General features: G+C 40.4%; 1 protein-coding gene across 1 annotated transcript; it reads right to left on the bottom strand.

Annotated features, from left to right (window-relative positions):
- Positions 1-2069: 2069 nt before the first annotated feature.
- Positions 2070-14837, bottom strand: PM20D2 (peptidase M20 domain containing 2). The gene is made up of 7 exons (XM_079780027.1): positions 14324-14837; positions 12158-12306; positions 10777-10919; positions 8965-9119; positions 6930-7068; positions 5342-5449; positions 2070-3971 (listed from the first exon to the last, which is right to left on the bottom strand). The coding sequence occupies exons 1-7, from the start codon at positions 14777-14779 to the stop codon at positions 3817-3819; spliced, it is 1305 nt and encodes a 434-aa protein (XP_079636153.1). The 5' UTR covers positions 14780-14837; the 3' UTR covers positions 2070-3816.
- Between the last annotated feature and the right edge of the window lie 6712 nt (positions 14838-21549).

A 21549-nucleotide genomic window follows, 5' to 3' on the forward strand; every position in this document is an offset into this window, starting at 1 on the left:
CTCATCATTGATATTTCTCTTTTTCTCCCTTCCAGTCTGAAATCAACAAAAATATATGAAACAAAAAAAAGGGGAAATAACTCATGGACATGGACAACAGTGTGGTGATTGCGGGGCGGAGGGGGGGAAGGTGGGTAGAGGTGGAAAAGGGCACAGAGGGGATAAATGGTGATGGAAAAAAATAAATAAAGTTAAGTCAGTAAGGAGAAAATATTTTCAATCTGTAATTAAATTTAGATTAATTTGGATTATACCTTTTTTAAAAACATGACTTTATTGATTTTTAGAAAGAGAGGAAGGGAGAGGGAAAGACAGGGAGAAACATCGATGTGAGAAACATCAATCAATTGCCTCCCACACGCAGCCCTACCAGGGATCTAGCCCGAAACCTGGGCAAGTACTCTTACCAATCATCTGCATGGGACAACACTCAACAAACTGAGCCACACTAGCCAGGGCTGGATTATACCTTTTAACATTGATAGCCAAAAGTTGAGATTTGAGGAAAAGGCTTTGCAAAAGGTGTGTATGTAATAAAAACATTTTCCATAAAAAACAAAGGCACCTCAAGCAGGACCACCTATATCTCTAGTTTAGGTCAGAAGCTAATTTAACATTTTTAAAAATGATATAATCTTAAACTTTGCACTAAATGAGCTTGGCCTTTCCCCCCCCCAACTGAGGTTTGGTGTACCTGAAACAAATTAAGTAAATTGAAAAGACTGTGGCTTCAAAAAATACATAATCCTGTGGATGAATAATAAGAACCTTATCACTCAAACCAATTCTGAGAGGAAAACTTAGTTGCCCCCTTCCTCAAGGGGGGGAACTTTATTTTTCAACCTTCTAAAAATAAGGATTCATCTCTTAAATATAAAGAGCTAAATAAACTCTTCTAAAAGTGACACTGTTCACCTATAATCTAATGATTCCCTCTTTAACTTCCAAAATGTTTGGAAATTTAATCCAAAATGGAAGAGCCAACTAACCAGCCAACAATGATATTTTAAACTAAGAATAAATACTTAGGAAAATTTCGCACAATTTTACAATTATTACAATATTACTATTACAATTATTTAGAAAACATGCCACTGGAGTATGAGGGTAAAGAAAGAACTTAGTCCCAAAAGGAAAAACTAGCACTACAAAAGGAAGCACTCTCCCAAATTCAAATAGCTCAACAGAGATTAGTTACAGTTGGTTGCTCTGGACCTGAGAATTTGACTCCAGCATTTATTTATGTATTTATTTACACTTTATAGTGTAATATGGCTCAATTAACTCACTGGTATATGAAAATTAAAAAGGCATTTTAAAATCTGAATTATATAAAAAAATGTTAAAGTAACATATTGTAAAACAAAGATCTGGGAAAAAACCTCATACTTCTAGATAGACTTAGAACGTCAGTTCTCAACCTCTTTTCTGACATAATTCCATGACCTAGTCCAATGGGTAGACCCTTATTTGGACTAAATTTTTCAAAAATTGAAAAAGAAATAAAATATGACAGAAACTCAAAAGTGACCCAAATCTTAGTGGTACATGAATATCAGTTCCTCACCACGGGTTGTGGTGGACGGCATGGTGCAGATTACACCTATTCCCAGCATGCCAGCAACAACGCCACAACCAGCTCTCCCACACAAGAACGCTTATCAGATGCAAGTGAAGCAAGAGAATGCCGTCTTCAATTTTCTCGGATATGTTTTTAAAAAGGAATTTAATCACAAGAAAACTATAAATAGTTTGTATGAGTAACAACTTGTAACACTTCACAGAAGACGGAGAATATTAGTGTGTTGGATACCAGTTAGTCATCACTGTTCTAGAATGTTATCAAGGCTTTAGAAAATAAAATCCCATTCCCGAGTGCAGGACTTTAAAACTTACAGTTGAAAATTTTATAAAATTGATTATTAGGAAACTAACTACTTATATAAACCGGAGGTCTCAGATATAACCAATTCTCAGCCTGAAACCTTTGTGGATTCCTCCCCTGTATATAAAATATACACCAACCATGACTTTTTGATATTATAAATAGTCAGAAAACGGGTAGCGTGAAGGTTCAGATGCTAAAAGTTGAGGTGAAAAGTTAGAAGACTGGCTTTCATAGGGCAAGGTCTTAAGGCAGCAGGGTAGCTGCATCCCCGAATGAAGTAAATGCTAAAAGAAGGCAAACTTCTGAAGGGCCAGAACTCCAATGACGACAAACTTGGCAGTGTGATGGTCAAGTCAGGGCACTGCCATCTACATCCCTCTTGTCACTATTTTCAATACAGAGGCGTGAGTTTTATCCTAGGAGAACATCTGATTATATGGTGGAAATCAAAGATGAGTGGATTAAAAAACTGTGGTACATCTACACAATGGAATACTACGCTGCGGTAAAAAAGGAGTTCTTACCATTTGCAACAACATGGATGGAGCTGGAGAGCATTATGCTAAGTGAAATAAGCCAGTTGGAGAAAGATAAATACCACATGATCTTACTCATGTATGGAATATAAAGAGAAACATGTTTTATTTTACTGTTATATAGGACAGGAGCTGGCAAACATTTTTTTATAATTGTCCAGACGGTAAATATTTTTAGTTTTGAGGTCACATCATCTGATCTCTGTTCCTTTCTCCCCTCCCCAGTCATTTTTTAGCGTGCTAGCCACATAAAATCAGGCTGCTTGGCAGATCAGACTGTGGTTTGCTGACCCCTGATGTAGAAGATAAGCAATTCTAAAGTACCAACACTCCCCCAAAACTATTAGGAATTGGGGTTTCAAAGGACTGGAAGGGTAAGTGATTTATTACAACTTTCCAAATGGAGAGCTAAAGGCTCAGAGGGGCCCAAATGACTTGCTTACAGCAGAGGCCAAATGCTCACTTTTCTCTCCTTCCCCTTCCATTTTAGAATATTTACCCTCAAATTTGAGGACTCCCTTTAAAATAAAGTATACTGAAGCTCTGCTATATTCACAGCTTAAGATATTTGCTTAACCAGATACTTTCTCCACATCCTTTTATCATGTTTTAAAAATTCATACTAAAATAAGAACCAGGAACAACTTACAATACTTTGTGTACCCAGGCTGGACAGGCTGGCTTCTTAGTAGAAGCCTGAGTAATTAGCATTCAAGATAGGCATTGTTCTTTTCTCGTTAAGTCCTCTTAGAACACACTAGACTATCACGCAGACAACTTACAGGAAGAGTCCAATATTAGGCATCTGTAATTTTTTCTATTACAATGAACATAAACTAAAGCTTATTCTTTGTACCTGAGTTCCCCACAGCATTTCTGATTAAAAACCTACTTTTATTACCAATGAAAAACAGTCTATAAACCAAAACAAACAGACATCAAAATGAACTTCCTTCAAATTCAGAACTTGAATTTTAAAACTACTTTCTAAAACAATTTTACCACCCTATACCAGGAAAAATCTTTCATGAGTCAATTCTGAATATAAGGTTTGAAATCTCTTGGACCTTTTGAAATATACTTATACAACATATGAACTTATACACTATTATCACTGATAAACCATGTGTCATCCAGGTTGTTTAAGAAATGCCACCACATATCAATCAGCTCCTGAAAGATCACAATTCCATCAAATACGGATTTGTGAACATTTTAATTTTAGCTAAGAGTTCATGTGTTTTCTCCACGCCATGCCCTCACTTTTCAGGAAGAGAAATTTGATTCCTTTAAGATTGAAAAACAAAGATGGCCTTCTCCTTCATTAAAAAATGAAGAAAAAAAAATCATCACTTCTCCTCAATGATCCCTATGTGGCTCCTAAATCTTCTTTTATTCTACTCTATTTAAAAACTCTTCTTCTTGAAGTTTCCATTTAAAGTCCTCTCTGATTCTTTCTAACAACTCTGGTTTAAAAATAACATCCAACGCAGTCATTGCCAGAGCTTTCGCTGTACGCAAAGTATAGAATTGAGCTTCTTGTGATCCTAAAAGGTTGAGAAAACAAATCAAAGTATTATTATAAATTACTAGAGGCCCGGTGCACGAAATTCATGCATGGGGGTGTGTGTCCCTCAGCCCAGCCTGCACCCTCTCCAATCTGGGACCCGTCGAGGGATGTCCCGACAGGCCTACCGGGATCGGGCCTAAATGGGCAGTTGGACATCCCTCTCACAATCTAGGACTGCTGGCTCCAACTGCTCACCTGCCTGCCTTCCTGATTGCCCCTAACCGCTTCTGCCTGCCTGCCAGCCTGATAACCCTCTGCCAGCCTGATTGATGCCTAACTGCTCCCCTGCCAGCCTGTTTGTCCCTAACTGCCTTCCCCTGTAGGCCTGGTCACCCCTAACTGCCCTCCCCTGCAGGCCTGGTCCCCCCCAAATGCTCTCCCCTGCAGGCCTGGGTCCCCCCCAACTGCCCTTCCCTACAGGCCCGGTTGCCCCCAACTTCCCTCCTCTGCCGGCCCGATCACCCCTAATTGCCCTACCTTGCAGGCCTGGTCCCTCCCAACTGCCCTCCCCTGCTGGCCTGATCGCCCACAACTGCCCTCCCTTGCAGGCCTGGTCCCTCCCAACTATCCTCCCCTGCTGGCCATCTTGTGGCGGCCATCTTGTGTCCACATGGGGACAGCCATCTTTGACCATATGGGGGTAGCCATCTTGTGTTGGAGTGATGGTCAATTTGCATATTACTCTTTTATTAGATAGGATAGAGGCCTGGTAGATGGGTGGGGCCAGCTGGTTTGCCCTGAAGGGTGTCCCGGATCAGGGTGGGGGTTCCCTTGGGGCGTGGGGCAGCCTGAGCAAGGGGCCTGTGGTGGTTTGCAGGCCAGCCACGCCCCCTGGCAACCCAAGCGGAGGCCCTGGTATATGGGATTTATTTATCTTCTATAATTGAAACTTTGTAGCCTTGAGCGGAGCCAAGCCTCCTGCTTGCTCCGTGGCTGCAGCCATTTTGTTGGGATTTATTTATCTTCTATAATTGAAACTTTGTAGCCTTGAGTGGAGGCCTGGGCTGGCCAGTGTGTGCGGAAAGCTTGGCTTCCTCCATTGCAGGGGAAACCCAAGCGTCCTGCTCACTCTGTGGCAGCAGCCATCTTGGTTGGGTTAATTTGCATACTCACTCCTGATTGGCTGGTGGGTGTGGCTTGTGGGTGTAGCAGAGTGATGGTTAGTTTGCATATTACTCTTTTATGCGATAGGATTCGTTTTCAGGCTCGTTCTCAATATCTAAATTGCCTCTCCACTGCCCACCACAATATAGAGTTTTCTGAGGTTAATCTAAACTAAACAATCAGAAAGGCAGCAACTACTACAAAAGGAGGGCACGTGCCAAAATATTCACTTCTAACACTTACCTGCAGCTTCAGTATATTGTTCTGTATGATTCAAGGCATCAGATCCAATGTAAAAATATGGATGAATTCCAGGAACCACAAAACTAACATTTCCAAAATCAGTAGATCCTTGGAAAAGTAAGACAATCCATGAATTTCTAATTGCTAGTCCAATGGATATGAGATCATACTTCTCTCATTCAGTCTTCTTAGCACCTGACATGATTTACTGTTCCTTCCCTTCTCGACATTCCCCACTCCTTTGGCTTCCATGACTCCACTCTCACCTGATAGTCGGGCTTTCTCGGACCACTCTCTGTCTCCTCTAGATTGCTTCCTTTGCTTGTGTCCTAAATGCTAGTGATCCCTAGGATTTCTTGGGCAACCTCATTAACTGTTTTCATATACCTTTCTGATATTGACAACTCCTAAAATCTGGAACTTTTGGGAGTTCCAGATTCAATAGGCTACTGAACAGCTCCTCTTAGAAATCCTGTAAGCACCTCAAATTTAACATACTAATCATTTATACCTCCCCCAATACCTCGATCTGCTCCTTCTCTTGAACTCCTTATTTTAATGAATGACATCAGCACCCCATTTTTATCACCAAGTTTTTCTGAGTCTACTTCATCAACATCTATTATTATATTTTAGGAGATACATCTCTAAGATGCAAATGTATTAGTAATGTTTTTAAAGGGGAAAAAAATCTAAAATAAACCCCAATAGACTTAAGATTATTTAAAATTGAATAGTTGCTTATTACTTCTCAGAAACCAAAAATGACCCCATATAACTACTTACTAAATACTTAGTAGCCTGCATACTGATGACTAAGAATGAATTGAAATTCTATTTCCCCTTTTAGTAGCTTATTTAAAACTTGTCTGCAATGGGTGATCATTTACTAAGTTATATAATGTCCAATCACTGGATTATACACCTGACACTAATATAATATTGTATGTCAACCGTAATAAAAAAATACAAAATTATTTTTAAAAATTTAGAACTAAGAAAATTTAACACTGGAAATACTTAGAATATAAAGCAAAAAGTATGCTGGCTTTCATATATATATATATATATATATATATATATATATACACACACACACACATACATATATATATATATATATATACACACACACATATATATATATAGATATATAGATATATAGATATAGATATATATTTTTTAATTGATTTCAAAGAGGAAGGGAGAGGGAGAGAGAGATAGAAACATCAATGATAAGAATCATTGATCAGCTACCTCCTGCGCGCCTCCCATTGGGGATCTAGCCCGCAACCTGGGCACATGGCCTGGCCGGGAATTGAACTGTGACCTCCTGGTTCATAGGTAGACACTCAACCACTGAGCCACACCAGCCAGGCAGCATGTTGCCTATTTCTAAAAACAAACCTGCTTGTTTGACACTCTACAATCACTGAAGAGTCCATCAGTTTCCTTCCCCTAACCATTAAGTTTGTGAAAATATAAGTAAAAGCATCAGCAATACCTCTCTACTTTCAAAGCTGTTAAACAAAACCAAAGATAGTATTCCTTTCCTCAAATAGCACAATACATAAAAGAATTTAATTACCTGAAGGTACGTTCAAAACTGCATCATCTTCTGAAATGAATTCTATTCCCAGCTTTTCCCCGTTTTCAATATAAGCTTTCCATAGGCTCTTATTGGGAAGGACATTGTAATAATCATGTGCTCCACCTTTAATTTCTACCTATTAAAAATTAAAAAACAAATTCCTCAAATTCACCATCTAAAATTTCAAACCAACAATTGTTTTTTAATAGAAAGAGGTTTAGAAGGAGCATGTTCCCTTCTGGGTATAAACTCTTTCAAGTCTCTTACCATGCAAAAATGTATTCTGTTACTAAGAGTTCCTAGTACCCTATCTCCTTTGTTACGTATGCACCACATCACATGACGTCACCTAGCTCTACTAGCCAGAGAGTCTCAACTCCAATCACCTCAGTATGGTATGTGTCTGTGTGTGTGTTGGGGGGGGGGCGGGGAGGTGGTGTCAGACATCTCCACTTTAACCAGCATCCCCAAGGAGTTCTGACGTAGGTGGTCCAAACACTCTGAGATACACTGCTCTAGGCTGCGGCTTTACAAGAAGAAATTACACTTTACTAATATTCAGTACATAAACCGATACTGACACCACTGCCTGGTCTGAAAGGTACAAAGTTACCCTGAGAAAAAGAAGATTCACAATTCACAGATCTGGGTTTGATTAAGTCAAAAGGCCAATTCTCCCTCAAACTAAAGATAATACCTAGGACATTAGCAAAAGCCAATTATAAAAGGGCAGAGATGACATCTAACCTTAGCAACATCTAAATTAGAAACACTGACAACTTAATCAGATATTATAAGTCAGCCAAAATATAAAAAGTTACTAAAAAAACTATTTAAAATATAGACTTAAATCCAGTAACAATGAACCTTATCCTAAGGAAATATTACACCTTGCGATACCAGTGAATGATCATAGTTCATGTATTCATTTTCTACATATTTATAATTATAAATAAACAAGGGTCAAATGCTTCATTTTTTACTTTGGACACTTAACATATCCTGTCTGCAAATCACTGTTACTGTGTGAGACACGGCTACTATCTGAACACATCTCCAGTCCAAGGAGGGCAGAAAAAAATAAGGTACTGCACGCTCCCTCCCGGGTGCCTGCCTGCGCCTCCCCCAGGCACTGCATCTTCGCCTTTCTTTCTCCTAAGCTCCAAGGGCCCTTCGGCCTCAGTAACTTTTTTCCTGAGTCTATGCAGCCCAACTGGCTCACTTCTACTCCTCTGTAACTTTCTAAATAAACTTTCTCTTATAATTTGAAAAAGAAAAAGAAAGTATTATGTATGAGGGTTAGACCCCAACTCTTCATAAGCACGACCTCACTTAATTCTCACAAGAACCCTAAGATAGGTTATATTATCTCCATTTTTCAAGATGAAATGGAGGCTAAGAGATATTAAATAACGTTTCCAAAAGTTACAGAATCAGTGAGGCTGAGAGGCACAGATCCAGATCTTGTCTCTCCAACCAGATGACTGGCGCCCTGCAGGGCAAAATTTATGTCATTCTGTAACTTCTCATGCCACTGTATGCCCTACATCATTGGTACATAAATGTTACTGACTTCATGGTGCAAATGAACAAAACCTCTTGACTAACTTCTGTGTCTATTTCAACTTGCACTCCAGGAAGCCGTAAGTATTTATGCCCCTGCTATACCTATCTAGAACTTCACCAAAAAATAGCTTTTGCCGATTTTTGCCCTAGAAACTATATAGAGCAATTCTAAAAGCATAACTACCAATAAGAACAGATATAACTTGCAAAAAGGCAGGAATTCTAGCTCAGCAGAATCAGTTATTCCAATTACTGTGTAATATGATGAAGTCTTCCCTGTGCAGACAGAGTAAAATAATTAACAAGTGAAGACTTTCACATCAACTATTCAGTCAACTGATTTTACATATTCAAGACAACACCAAATGAAAAAGCAAGTAAGATTCTAATCTAATTTAAAATAAACAACCTCAGTCCACAGATGTATGTCTGATGATAATTTAGATTAACTCTTAAAAGTTCTTACTGTGCACCCAGTAGCCCAAGCTGCAGCTCTGAAGCAATCTTCTGCCTTTTTGGTCAAAACTGGAAGCTCTTTCATTGAGGGTGCACGGAAGTAATAGATTAATTCAGAATAAGAGGGAATGATATTGGGTTTTACACCACCATGTTTTATTATACCTATAAAAAGAACCAAATTACTGGAATTGAGCTTGGAGACCATTTCTTTAAGCTTAAATACACGCATAACATTTTCCAGCCAATTTGTACACAAAGAAAAATAATTTAAACGTATATGCTTCACAGATATGCCAATCAAAGACTTCGCTGTACAACAAAAGTTCCTATATGTCATAGTGTGATACTTTCTAGCTAACAGGAAAAGAAATAAAATAATTGTCTATATGTACTTTATTCTAAGGAATTTATAAGAAATTATTATTCCTGCCGAAACCGGTTTGGCTCAGTGGATAGAGCGTTGGCCTACGGACTGAAAGGTCCCAGGTTCAACTCCGGTCAAGGGCATGTACCTTGGTTGCAGGCACATCCCCGGTAGGGGGTGTGCAGGAGGCAGCTGGTCAATGTTTCTCTCTCATCGATGTTTCTAACTCTCTATCCCTCTCCCTTCCTCTCTGTAAAAAATCAATAAAATATATTTTAAAAAAAGAAAGAAAAAAAAGAAATTATTATTCCTGACTTTAAGAAACTATTAGCAACTTTATAACTATATTAAGCCTTCTGGAAAATGCTTTTATTCAGTAACTTATATTACAGTTGTATATTTTGATAAACGTTTGATATGAGAAGAGAAAAAACCCCGATGGTGTGAAGTTCTATAATTACCCTTGTACTTAAACAACTGCATGAGTATTTTAAAAGGCATTTGACTCAGGGAAAATAATTTTTATTCTAAAAAAAATGTATTATTAACTGTTAAAACAAAAGCATTTATTTGAAACTACACAGAGAAGGAAGGTTTATCCCTTCAAATTATAACTAAAATAGATATACAAAACCTAATTGTATATAACCTGCTTTATAAAGTACTTTTTTTTAGAAACTAAGGTAGTGTAATTACAAACTAATTTAAGCCTACAGCTAAATCAGGTAAAAAAAATAGATATTGAAGTATAATAATTTCCCAAATCATAAAGAAATGAACTAAAAAATAAATTTGTACCTACAAGATCATACTTTATTATTGTATTGATATAAAGATAATTTTAAAAGATGTTACTTAGGATTAACAGCACTTGAGTAAATAAAACCAATAACCCTAACTTCTTTAAATTGAGGAAATGAGAAAATTTTGTTATCATTAAAAGATACGATAACTATGCCGAAACCGGTTTGGCTCAGTGGATAGAGCGTCGGCCTGCGGACTGAAAGGTCCCAGTTTCGATTCCGGTCAAGGGCATGTACAATGGTTGCGGGCACATCCCCAGTAGGGGGTGTGCAGGAGGCAGCTAGTCGATGTTTCTAGCTCTCTATCCCTCTCCCTTCCTCTCTGTAAAAAATCAATAAAATATATTTTAAAAAAAAAAAGATACGATAACTGGAAAGTCAAGTTCCAACTTTCAAATGACCACAGAAAGGTCCTTATATAAAACTACTGACCTCTAATACTCAAAATGACTGTTCCATTTATATTTAATAATAATCTTATATGTCATCTGACCCACAAATAGGCAAACATCCTAGTGTCCTGCCACATAACTTCTGACAAATGTTTCTATACCCAATGTTTCTAATTTTTTAAAAAAGCAAATATTAGAAATTATATTGCATTGAAATATATTAAGTACCATCTATTACACAAAATATTTGACATTCGTACCATGAACTCTCCAGGTTGGTTTCATTTGCTGTCTTAACACAGACAGATTGTTGTAGGCGAGAACAGCAGCATCTAATGCATTTACTCCCTCCCAGGGATAAGCAGCAGCGTGAGATGCTTTTCCATAGTATTTCACAGTTACACTGGGAAATAAAACATCATTTGGAATTATCTTTTTTCAGTATCACTAAAGTAAGAAAAGCCAAGGAGTTAGAATTACCCAACTAGTATTCAAATTAATTCATACTGCTAGAATTTTTGTTTGCGAATCATTTGTAGCCATAACAGCGATTTTTGTAGCTTAGTTGTCGTTTATTATTATGTAATACAGTGACTGACACAAAGAAGGCATTCCAAAAAAAAAAAAAAGAGAAACTGATCAATCGACCTCCTATGCAAATTGAATTTATACACAATTACCTTCAAACAAGTATGTAATACTGTATTAAGTGCTGAATTTATAAACATGAAGACTCCTGTCTCCTTCTAGACTTCATGTGATAGTTCTATACCAAATGTCTGCAAAAACTCAGATAATTCTGTCTTAAGGGTGGGGGAAGGTGACATTTGAAATGGGTTAGGACAACCTCTAAAAATCGGATTAGCGCAACCGGTGTGACTCAGTGGATGAGCCTTGACCTATGAACCAGGAGGTCAGGGTTTGATTTCCGAACAGGGCACATGACCGGGTTTTGGACTTGATCCCCAGAAGGGGGCAGGCAGGAGGCAGCCCATCAATGATTCTTGCTCGCTGATGTTTCTATCTCTCGCTCCCTCTCCCTTCCTCTCTGAAATCAGTGAAAATATATTTCTTTAAAAAAAGAAAGAAACCAGATTACTCTCAGACAGTTCAAAATAGAACATGTGTCAACATACTGTTTGCTATTCTTATGCTGTTTAGGCGTTATTTTAATAGTCCAATTATGAACATCATATTAAATCTCAATTAGAAGAGGCTTGCCAAATACAAGTCAATTAAAATCAAGTAAGACATCACATCATTATCTTGCGATTTACTTCTTAAATGTATAAATATGGAGTTTTAGTCTCCAGTTAAGACAGAAAAGTATTCTAGAGACATAGAGGAAAGACGATGTGAAGAGGCAGAGAGAGGAGGCCATGTGAAGACAGAGGCAGAGATCAGAATCGGGCTGCCCCAAGCCAGGGATGTCTGGGGCTCCCAGAAGCTGGGAGAGGCAGGAAGGGTCCTCCCCACTACAGGTTTTAGCAGGACCTTGGCCCTGTCACCTGATTTCAGACTTCACGTCTCCAGAACTTTAAGACAATACATTTCTGTTCCTATTTTTTTTTAAAAAAAGACGTAAAAGTATTCTAACAGTCCGTGTTCCACTAAGAAGTTTATTTCAACTTGATTACTTACTCATGTTCAGCCACATCAGGGAGATAAGCAGCATTCTCTTGGGATGGATGGGCCATAAAAACAACATCAAGGTCTTTAAAAGCCCCGGCTTCAATTAAATCTATTTTGCCACCACCTTCTTCTTCTGCAGGGGTTCCCAGGACAATTACCTAGAAGGAAATACCTGTGTCAGAACAAAATAAAAAATCCTAGTGGGAAAATATCAAACAAGCTCTCTTGCATATGTATTCCCAATCTATACGTCTTCTAGTATACGGATGTAATTATTCATAAGCACTTTTCCGGTTACTTATTAGTTCTTCTCACAACAACCCTGTGTGGTAGGTGAGTGATCTGTGACATCATTTTGGAGAAGGTGGTTTGGAGGTATAGGGTGAAGGGTCTTGCCCCACATCACAGAGCAAGTCTTCAGGGAGAGCTGGGATGAGATGCTCAGGCCTGTTCCTTATTGAGCTACCTCATGAAAAGATCTTAATTCATTAATCACTCATGAAGAACATTAAATAAATCTTAAGACCATGGTTAGGAATGGCCAACTATTACACAAACTTACTAATTCCTTTCTACCAGTTCAACCAGGCAGATTTATTATTGGTCACCAAACACCTAATTAAACAAAAGAGAACTTTGCAGAATAAGCATTTTATTTTGATATCTCAATTTAACTTCTTCAAACAATTCTTAAAGCAAATAAAAATTATCTATAAGCAGCTAATATACTTTCAAGATCATGTATAAGGGCACAAAGAACAAGTTGGAAAAAGTCTTGGCTTGCAAAGGGAATCGACATAAATTTAATTTTCAGGTAGGACAGATAACCTGGCTAAAAACTCAGCTAACCATTCAAAATCAGAACTGTGTACATCTCCCAAAGTCTGGCTTTCTTTAGACGTTACAAGGCACCCAAACTCTTAAATTAAGCTGCTTTAAACTCTTAACCCTTGACAAGTTAAATGTGAAGACTTCAAATTTGTTGACTTCTATGAACTTGTCACAAACCCAGTTAAAGCTAAATCTCTCCAGTGTTTCATGTAATGGCAAAGGATACCTCACCCCAAACAAAACAAAAGCCTGACCAGATGCCAAAACAAGCCCCCAGAGCAGAAAAACGAAGGCAGCTAAACAGAAGTCACAAAAGATGGAACTGCTAGGATAAAAGTAAAAGGTTACTGACATTGGAAAAAAAGGGCTAAAGAATAAAATAAAACATTAGTCTTCCCCTTAACCTGAATGTCAATGACTGCATCTTAGCTCACAGAATGAGTATACCATCAGGAAAAACAGAGGAACACAAGATGACACTTGCCCTTCAACCAACATAAACATTTCCCCATTTACAGAACTGAGGTGTTTATTAAAAACATGAAATAAACATTAGGACTCAAAGATCAACTACATCTATGTAGTTGTGTGTGTGTATATTTCTAGAGGTTTGGTAGTTGTAACGACTGAGAATATCCTACCCAAAAACTAATGATTCAAGCCCTGCCCGCCCAGCAGGTGTGGCTCAGTGGTTGAGTGTGAACCTATGAACCAGAAGGTCACGGTTGGATTCCAGGTCAGAGCACATGCCTGGGTTACCCACTCATCCCCAGTGTGGGGCGTGCAGGAGGCAGCCAATCAATGATTCTCTCATCATTGATGTTTCTCTCCCTCTCCCTTCCTCTTTGAAATCAATAAAAAATGTTTAAAAAACAAACAAAAAAACCTAATGATTCAAATTACAACTCCTATGACTGCCACCAACAGAAGATTTTGGGGAGCCTAATGAAGAGGGGCTGTAGGTTTCCCTACAATAACCACTTCCAAGAGACTGCACAACCTTGTCAGCAAATCGCAGTGGCTACAGTTACCAAAAATAAACCTTAACGAAAACCAGGCTTGGATCTAAGTTCTTTCGTAAGAGAGAACCCACTCAATTCTTTCCAAGTCCATAGGAGGCAACAAAACCCAATTCTCTGCAAAGCTTAGGCAGGTCGGCACCTCATAAGTTTTACCCAGGGTCCCTGCCTTCGTACCCAGGCGAGGCCGGGGCGTCTGGTGGCGTTCCCACACCGGCCCGGGCTGGGGGGACACAGGTGCGCGCGGAATGCGTCGGGTCCTGCCGTTCCCGGGTCGGTACCGGCCGGGGCAGGGGATGGAGTCATGCGCCGGGTCCCACCTCACCTTCACCGGCGGAGGCGGCCCGGGGAGGGTCTCCAGAGCCCCCTTCACGCCCAGCGCGGCCGCCGCCCCGACCTCGGCGATGAGGTTGTGGCCGCAGGCGTGCCCGATGCCGGGGAGCGCGTCGTACTCGCAGAGAAAGCCCAGCTGCAGCGGGCTGGCGGCCGCCGCGCCCCCCGGCGGCTCCCACGCGGCGCGGAAGGCCGTGGCCAGCTGGTAGTGCGGCTGCACCGTCCAAGAGGCGGCGGGCGGCTCGCGCTGGAAGAAGCGCGTCAGCACGCCGTGGGCACGGTGCTCCTCGTAGGCCAGCTCGGGCTCGCTCCAGATGGCGCGGCTCAGGGCGCCCAGGCGCTCCGCCGCCTCGTCGATGCGCTCCGCGGCGCGCAGCTTCAGCAGCTCCAACTCCGAGGAGCCGCCGCAGGCGCCCCCCTCCACAGGCCGCTCCTCTCCAGGTCTCATCGCGCCCGGAGCGGGTGACCGGTCAGCACTCCGCTCCAAGGCTACCTTGATCTCCCCCTCCTAGCGCCCCCCGCGCCTGCGCACGCTCCGAGGCCGCCGGCTCCGCATCGTGCCGCAGACCGGTCCCCCCTCCCCCGGACCCCGCCTCCCGCGCCTCGTGGGGAACGTGGTCCGCCCCTTCTGCAGCTCGCAGGTGCTCCGCCCCGGGCGGGGGCGGGGGCGGGGAGCGCTGGGAAGAACTGGGGCTCAGGAACTCATCTCCCTTCTCCTTAGCAGTCCAGATAACGGAATTAGCTCCAGAGTGATTATTACTTTTCCGTTGTTGCTTATTCCCCACAGCAGCGGAATGAGACCAGTTTTATGGGTTAACAGGCATCGGAGACAGACCGAGTGGAACGTAGCCCCCCTGAAAAACGCCACCCGCCTTTCTAGAACAGTACCTGCAATAAAAAGTTATACAAGGTTTTTAGTTCATAAAACTATACAAAGAACACTGGTCTGTAGATTCTGTATACTTAAGTGTTCGGTATTGCCTCCCACCCTCCACTTCCTTCTCCTTGAGGTGGCTGTGTTATTTAAAAGCTGCAACTACTGTCTATGAAGCATAGTTTTCTCATTAGAATAAAAACTTCGGAGTAGAGCAAGTGTCTAGCACAGCATCTGGAATGTAGAGAGCACATACGTATTAGCTAGTGTAGTCTAAGTGAGTAAAGTAAAACTAAGAATTTTAAGTGAGTTGTTTTAAAGCCCAAATCAGAGAGTTAGTAGAAGATTTATGGTCATGATTATTCGTATTATTTTGTGGATGTGGATGTTTGTTTTGATCAGCAATAGCTTTGAAAGAACATATGACTGGCTTCGTTTATAACTTTGATGCTGAAATCAAGTAACATGATATGTGCAGCTGGTCTTCACATAACTGGGTTCTAAGTTACCCAATGAAGAAATTCAAGAAGCCATACTCTTGTTTTTCTCCAGAGCGAAGCACAAAGCCTGAAAATTGTCCTTGATGCCATGCCTATTAATAGTGTTAGGGGCAGAAATAGAATGTTGGGGACTAGCTATAGTTATCAGAAATATTAATCATGCTCTGGTAACCTTGACTGCTTTGTACTAATTAAAGGAAGCACATTCTAACCTGGCCAGGAGTTGTGCGCAACCCTCCTCCCCGCACCTGGGGGTCAACCTTGCCCCTGGGACCTGGAGTCAACCTTGGACTGCCCTCCATTCTCATTCACCAGTGCTTTGGTGGGAAGAGTAAATCAAAGATTTCTTTATTCTGGAGAAGCAACATTATTTGTGACTGAAATACTAGCCAAATTTATGAGATGATACTGGATATTATTTTGGACTTCAGATTCTTTGGCAAGACAACAGACTAATATGGTTTGTTTGTTTTTTAATTAGGATAAAATAAGGTAATAAAATAAAATTCCCAACACAAACTTGCAAAGCATGACCTAAATGAAAAAAAAAATACTTTGAGCCTGGCTGGCATGGCTCAGTGGTTGAGCTTCAACCTAAGAACCAGGAGGTCACAGTTAGTTTCGGGCTCAATCCCAGAGTGGGGCATGCAGGAGGCAGCTGAACAGTGATTCTCATCATTGATGTTTCTAGCTTTCTCTCCCTCCCTCCCTCTTCCTTCCTCTCTGAAATAAATAAAAATATTTTTAAAAATATTTTGAGACATGGAAAAAGAAATGAAGTGAAAAAATAAAATAAAGAAAATTAGGGAAGAGCAAAGGCAAACAGAAGGTGCTGGGGGTGGGGAAGGAATAAAGTTTTAAAATTATTTCATCCACAGAGACAATGCAGATATTGCACCAGAAAATGCAACACACACACACACACTTACATGAACACTTTCAAAAATATAGAAAAAGGAAGCATTTCCAAAATTACACACAAATCTTGCCAATTATCTTTTCATTTAAAAAATTAAAAAATTTTGGAACCTGAACAATTTCCTCCAGAACCGTACCCTGGCACTGCGTGACTTGGGGGCTGTCACTGCCTGTACACAGAGCAAGCAAAGTACAGTGTCACCTTAGCGTCTTGGTTGTTCACAGCATCCCCCTAGCCTCCTGCACCCAAAATACTTATAGGTGACTCCAGAGATACATCTCTTTAACTGTTACCAGGTACCCTATAGGTAGCACATTAAGAAATCACGTCTGGCCGAAACCGGTTTGGCTCAGTGGATAGAGCGTCGGCCTGCGGACTCAAGGGTCCCAGGTTCGATTCCGGTCAAGGGCATGTACCTTGGTTGCGGGCACATCCCCAGTAGGGGGTGTGCAGGAGGCAGCTGTCGATGTTTCTCTCTCATCGATGTTTCTGGCTCTCTATCCCTCTCTCTTCCTCTCTGTGAAAAATCAATAAAATATATTTAAAAAAAAAAGAAAGAAATCACGTCTGGCCGAAACTGGTGTGGCTCAGTGGATAGAGCGTCGGCCTGTGGACTGAAGGATCCCAGGTTCGATTCCGGTCAAGGGCATGTACCTTGGTTGCGGGCACATCCCCAGTAGGGGGTGTGCAGGAGGCAGCTGATCAATGTTTCTCTCTCATCGATGTTTCTGGCTCTCTATCCCTCTCCCTTCCTCTCTGTAAAAAATCAATAAAATATTTTTTTTTAAAAAAAGAAATCACTTCTGGGGTAAGGTATTAAAAAAACTGGCTGTCATTTTTCAGAAATGACAAACTAAGAGAGGAGGTTAGCTGAAAAGTGAGTTTTGATCAGGGGTGAAGGGACATAGAGGAATTGTGTACACATGGTTAAGGAATTAAATTTTATCTAGACAATGGCTATCTATCGGATATTATTAAGCCAGGGAGAGGTAAAACCAGGTTTTTCTTCTGGAAGAATAATTAATGACCACATGGAGGATGAATCAGAAACAGAGATTTTGGTCTGAGACAAGCTAAAAGGTTCCTGCAAAGTCTTAGGACTCCAGAAACACTCCACAGGCAGAAGTGACCAGACTTGATGCCTGATTGAATGTGTTTGCGGGGAGGGGAGTGGGGGCACGTGATGGAGAAAAGGAGGGAAGATGACTGAGGTTTTTAGTGTGAACAGCTGGGTGGATGGTAAAGTCATCAAACAAAATATGGGCAATGGGACAGTTAGGGGCGAATTGATGGATGTGTGATAGTCATGTGGAGGGGAGGTGACACCCGCCATCTAAGAGACTAGAAGCAGTGATAAGGAAAGTGGAGGAGATAAAAAACTGTGTTTTTGCCATGCCAGTGTGGCTCAGTGGCTGAGCATCTTCCTATGAACCAGGAATTCATGGTTTGATTCCCGGTCAGGGCACATGCCCAGGTTGTGGGCTCGATCCCCAGTGTGGGTGTGTGCAGGAGGCAGCCAATCAATGATTCTCTCTCATCATTGATGTTTCTATCTCTCTTTCCATCTCCCTTCCTCTCTGAAATCAATAAAAATTCATGTTAAAAAAAAAAAGAAATTGTTTCCATATTATCTCTATGCATGATGATTATACCAAGGGGAGAATTAAACCACACAGGGAGTGAATGACTAGGGAGGAAAAATTTAAGCTGAGGAAGAAACTCTGGAAAATAAAAACAAAGGGATTGATTTAATTCTTTTTGTAGGTATATATGTACCACATCTTCTTTCTTCATTCATCTATTGATGGGCTCTTAGATTGCTTCCATATCTTGGCTATTGAAAATAAGTCAGACAGAGAAAGACAAATACCATATGATTTCAAAATAAATGAACAAAAAACAGAAACAAGCTCATAGATACAGAGAACAAATTGGTGGTTGCCAGATCATAAGGGGATTTGGGGGTATGGGTAAAAACGGTGAAAGGGATTAACAAGCACAAATTGCCAGTTATAAAAGTAGTCACAGGGATGAAGAATACAGCCTAGGGAATATAGTCAATAATATTGTAATAACTATGTATGGTGTTAGATGGGTACTAGACTTACCAGGGTGATCACTTTATAACTTATATAGATGTCTAGTCACTATATTCTACACTTGAAACTAAGATAATATTGTATGCCAACTGTAATTAAAAATAAATTAGCCGAAGCCAGTTTGGCTCAGTGGATAGAGCGTCGGCCTGTGGACTGAAGGATCCCAGGTTCGATTCCGGTCAAGGGCATGTACCTTGGTTGCGGGCACATCCCCAGTAGGGGGTGTGCAGGAGGCAGCTGGTCGATGTTTCTCTCTCATTGATGTTTCTAACTCTCTATCCCTCTCTCTTCCTCTCTGTAAAAAATCAATAAAATATATATTTTTAAAAAAATAAAAATAAATAAATTAAAAACCAAAAGCAAAGGGATTGAGCAAAAATGCCTGACAGAAATGTGTTTCTTTGGTGTAAGGTTTTATCACTACGTTCTGTATAGATATCTTCGAATGGGCCACGAGGTGAAGGCAGCTATTTTAAAGCCTGGAATGTCCTGGTACTTGGTTACTTGAGGCTCCCTTTGGCTTCCCTCTCTCTTGGCAGTGAGATTAGATGCTCTGCTGACCATAGCCATTCCTGGAAATGAGGACAGTGAGGTTCTTGCAGGGGACAGGCTTGGTCTTTGCCCTCATTCCCTGGGGGTGGCATATGACAACACTGCTTGTGCTGGATGAGAATATTTCTGTCCTGAGGTTATGCTTCAGGAAAACGAAGAGAACTTTCATGGCCGCCCTGCAGTTATTGATACATTTCGATCTTAGAACCAACCCTGTGTTTGAGGGTCTTTTAAGAGATGCCTTTCTCAATGTGTACACCTTGACCGTGGTTAATAATCACCTTTATATGGATTCACTTCTCAAACTTGTTTGGTCATTTTGATGCTACATATTTTAAGGTTGTGAGCAGGAATGGATGGCGTAGATGGCCAGAGAGTACTTAAAATACTTAAGATGCTTTGTAAAAGATGTAGTAATTAAGTCATTAATAAAAAAAATGTGTGGTCTAAAATTAATAAACATCTAGTAATTGGGGGCATGATGGAAGATGAAACAGGAAGCAAACTAGAAATTTCCCATAAAACTGATTAGGGAAATACTGTTACAACATTCAGAAGGTCTTGTGCATTAAGTGCCTTTCCCCTTTTGTTTTGCTACAGTGTGTGAGACCAAAACGAATAAGGAAAGAGGAGACAATAGAGGAAACTTCCAGCTGACCAGAAAAGATAGGGAAGACAACTCAAGTGTTTCTTACCAGTTAACATTTAAAAATAATGTACTTTTAAAAATTATTATTGTTGATTTCAGAGAGGAAGGGAGAGAGAGATAGAAACATCAAGAGAGACTCATTGATTGCCTGCCTCCTGCATACCTCCTACTGGGGATTGCGCCCACAACTGGGCATGTGACCTGATTGGGAATCGAACCACGACCTCCTGGTTCATGGGTCGACTGTTAGTTAATATGACAAAAATAAGCCTCTGACAGGTAGTTATATTAAAAATGGGACAGTGTTAGTTGGTTCAGTGGCTGGAGAGAAGTGGTCATTGATTATAAAATTTCAGTTTTGCAAGATGAGTAAGTCTTAGAGATCTACTGTACAGCATAGGGCCTATAGTAGACAATATTAAAAGATTGATAAGAGAGTAGATCTTATTTTGGGTGTTCTTATCACAAAAATAATAATAATAAAGAGGACAGGAGGATATTTTGGAGGCTATGGATATAGCAAATAAAGTGAGAATGAAAGGTCCTCTTTATTTCCTGAAAGCTGATAGAGCTAGTGCTGCTACTAGCTACATGTGGTTGCTGAGGAGTTGAAATGTGGCTAATGTGACTAAGTCATAAAATTTTAAATTTTACTTTAAATGTAAATAATCACATGTAGTTAGTGGCTACAGTACTGGACAGTGCAGACATAGAATATTTCCATTGTCATAGGAAGTTCTATTAGATAGTACTGAGCTAGAGGCTAAACCAGACTCAGTGTTTTTGCAAGAGTATACTGATGTGAACTTCCTTCAGGAGGGCACATAAAGTCTGCTTGTTTCTCTGTATAATTTAGCAGCCATTGATGGTCATTGCCTAGATCAGTGATGGCGAACCTATGACACACTTGTCAGCACTGACACGCGTAGCCATTTCTGATGACACGCGGCCGCTGAGGCGGCCGCATGCCAAGGATGAAACATTTGCTGCTCCTGAGGATGAAACATTTGCGAAATAATGTTTTTTCCTCAAAGTGACACACTACCCGAGTTATGCTCAGTTTTTTGGCGAAGTTTGACACACCAAGCTCAAAAGGTTGCCCATCACTGCCCTATAGTTCAGCACACCATGCTACTTCCACTACACTGTGCCTTTGCTTATCTAGTTCACTTTCCCTCAAATACCATGTTTTTTTTTCTTTCTATTTCTTGGTATTTATATTCATCCTTCAATAAATAGCTCAGATATCAATTTTCTCTAAAATGACTTTCAGTCTCCCTTTCCCATAGAGAACTAATCTGTTTCCATCATACCCTACATAGCACTCTGAAATATCTTTATGTAGCACTAATGAAACTGTATAATAATGATTTGTTTACATGCATGTCTCTTTCGAGCTAGAATGTCTCCCAAAAGTACAGGGCAGTTACCATTGATGATGGTACTATCCATGGTTTTACATGTTACACTGATGAAGCATTAAATATTGAATTGCATAATATAAGAGTTACTCCCTTTTTACATTAGGGAGAAAGTTTTAGTTTGGTCCTAGGATAGCTTTAGTAGCTTCCTGTTGTTTGATTAATTTCACTTTTTTAAATTGAATTCATTGGGATGACATTGGT

Source organism: Cnephaeus nilssonii, assembly GCF_951640355.1.
Source record: "Cnephaeus nilssonii genome assembly, chromosome: 9".
Taxonomy (NCBI): Eukaryota; Metazoa; Chordata; class Mammalia; order Chiroptera; family Vespertilionidae; genus Cnephaeus; species Cnephaeus nilssonii.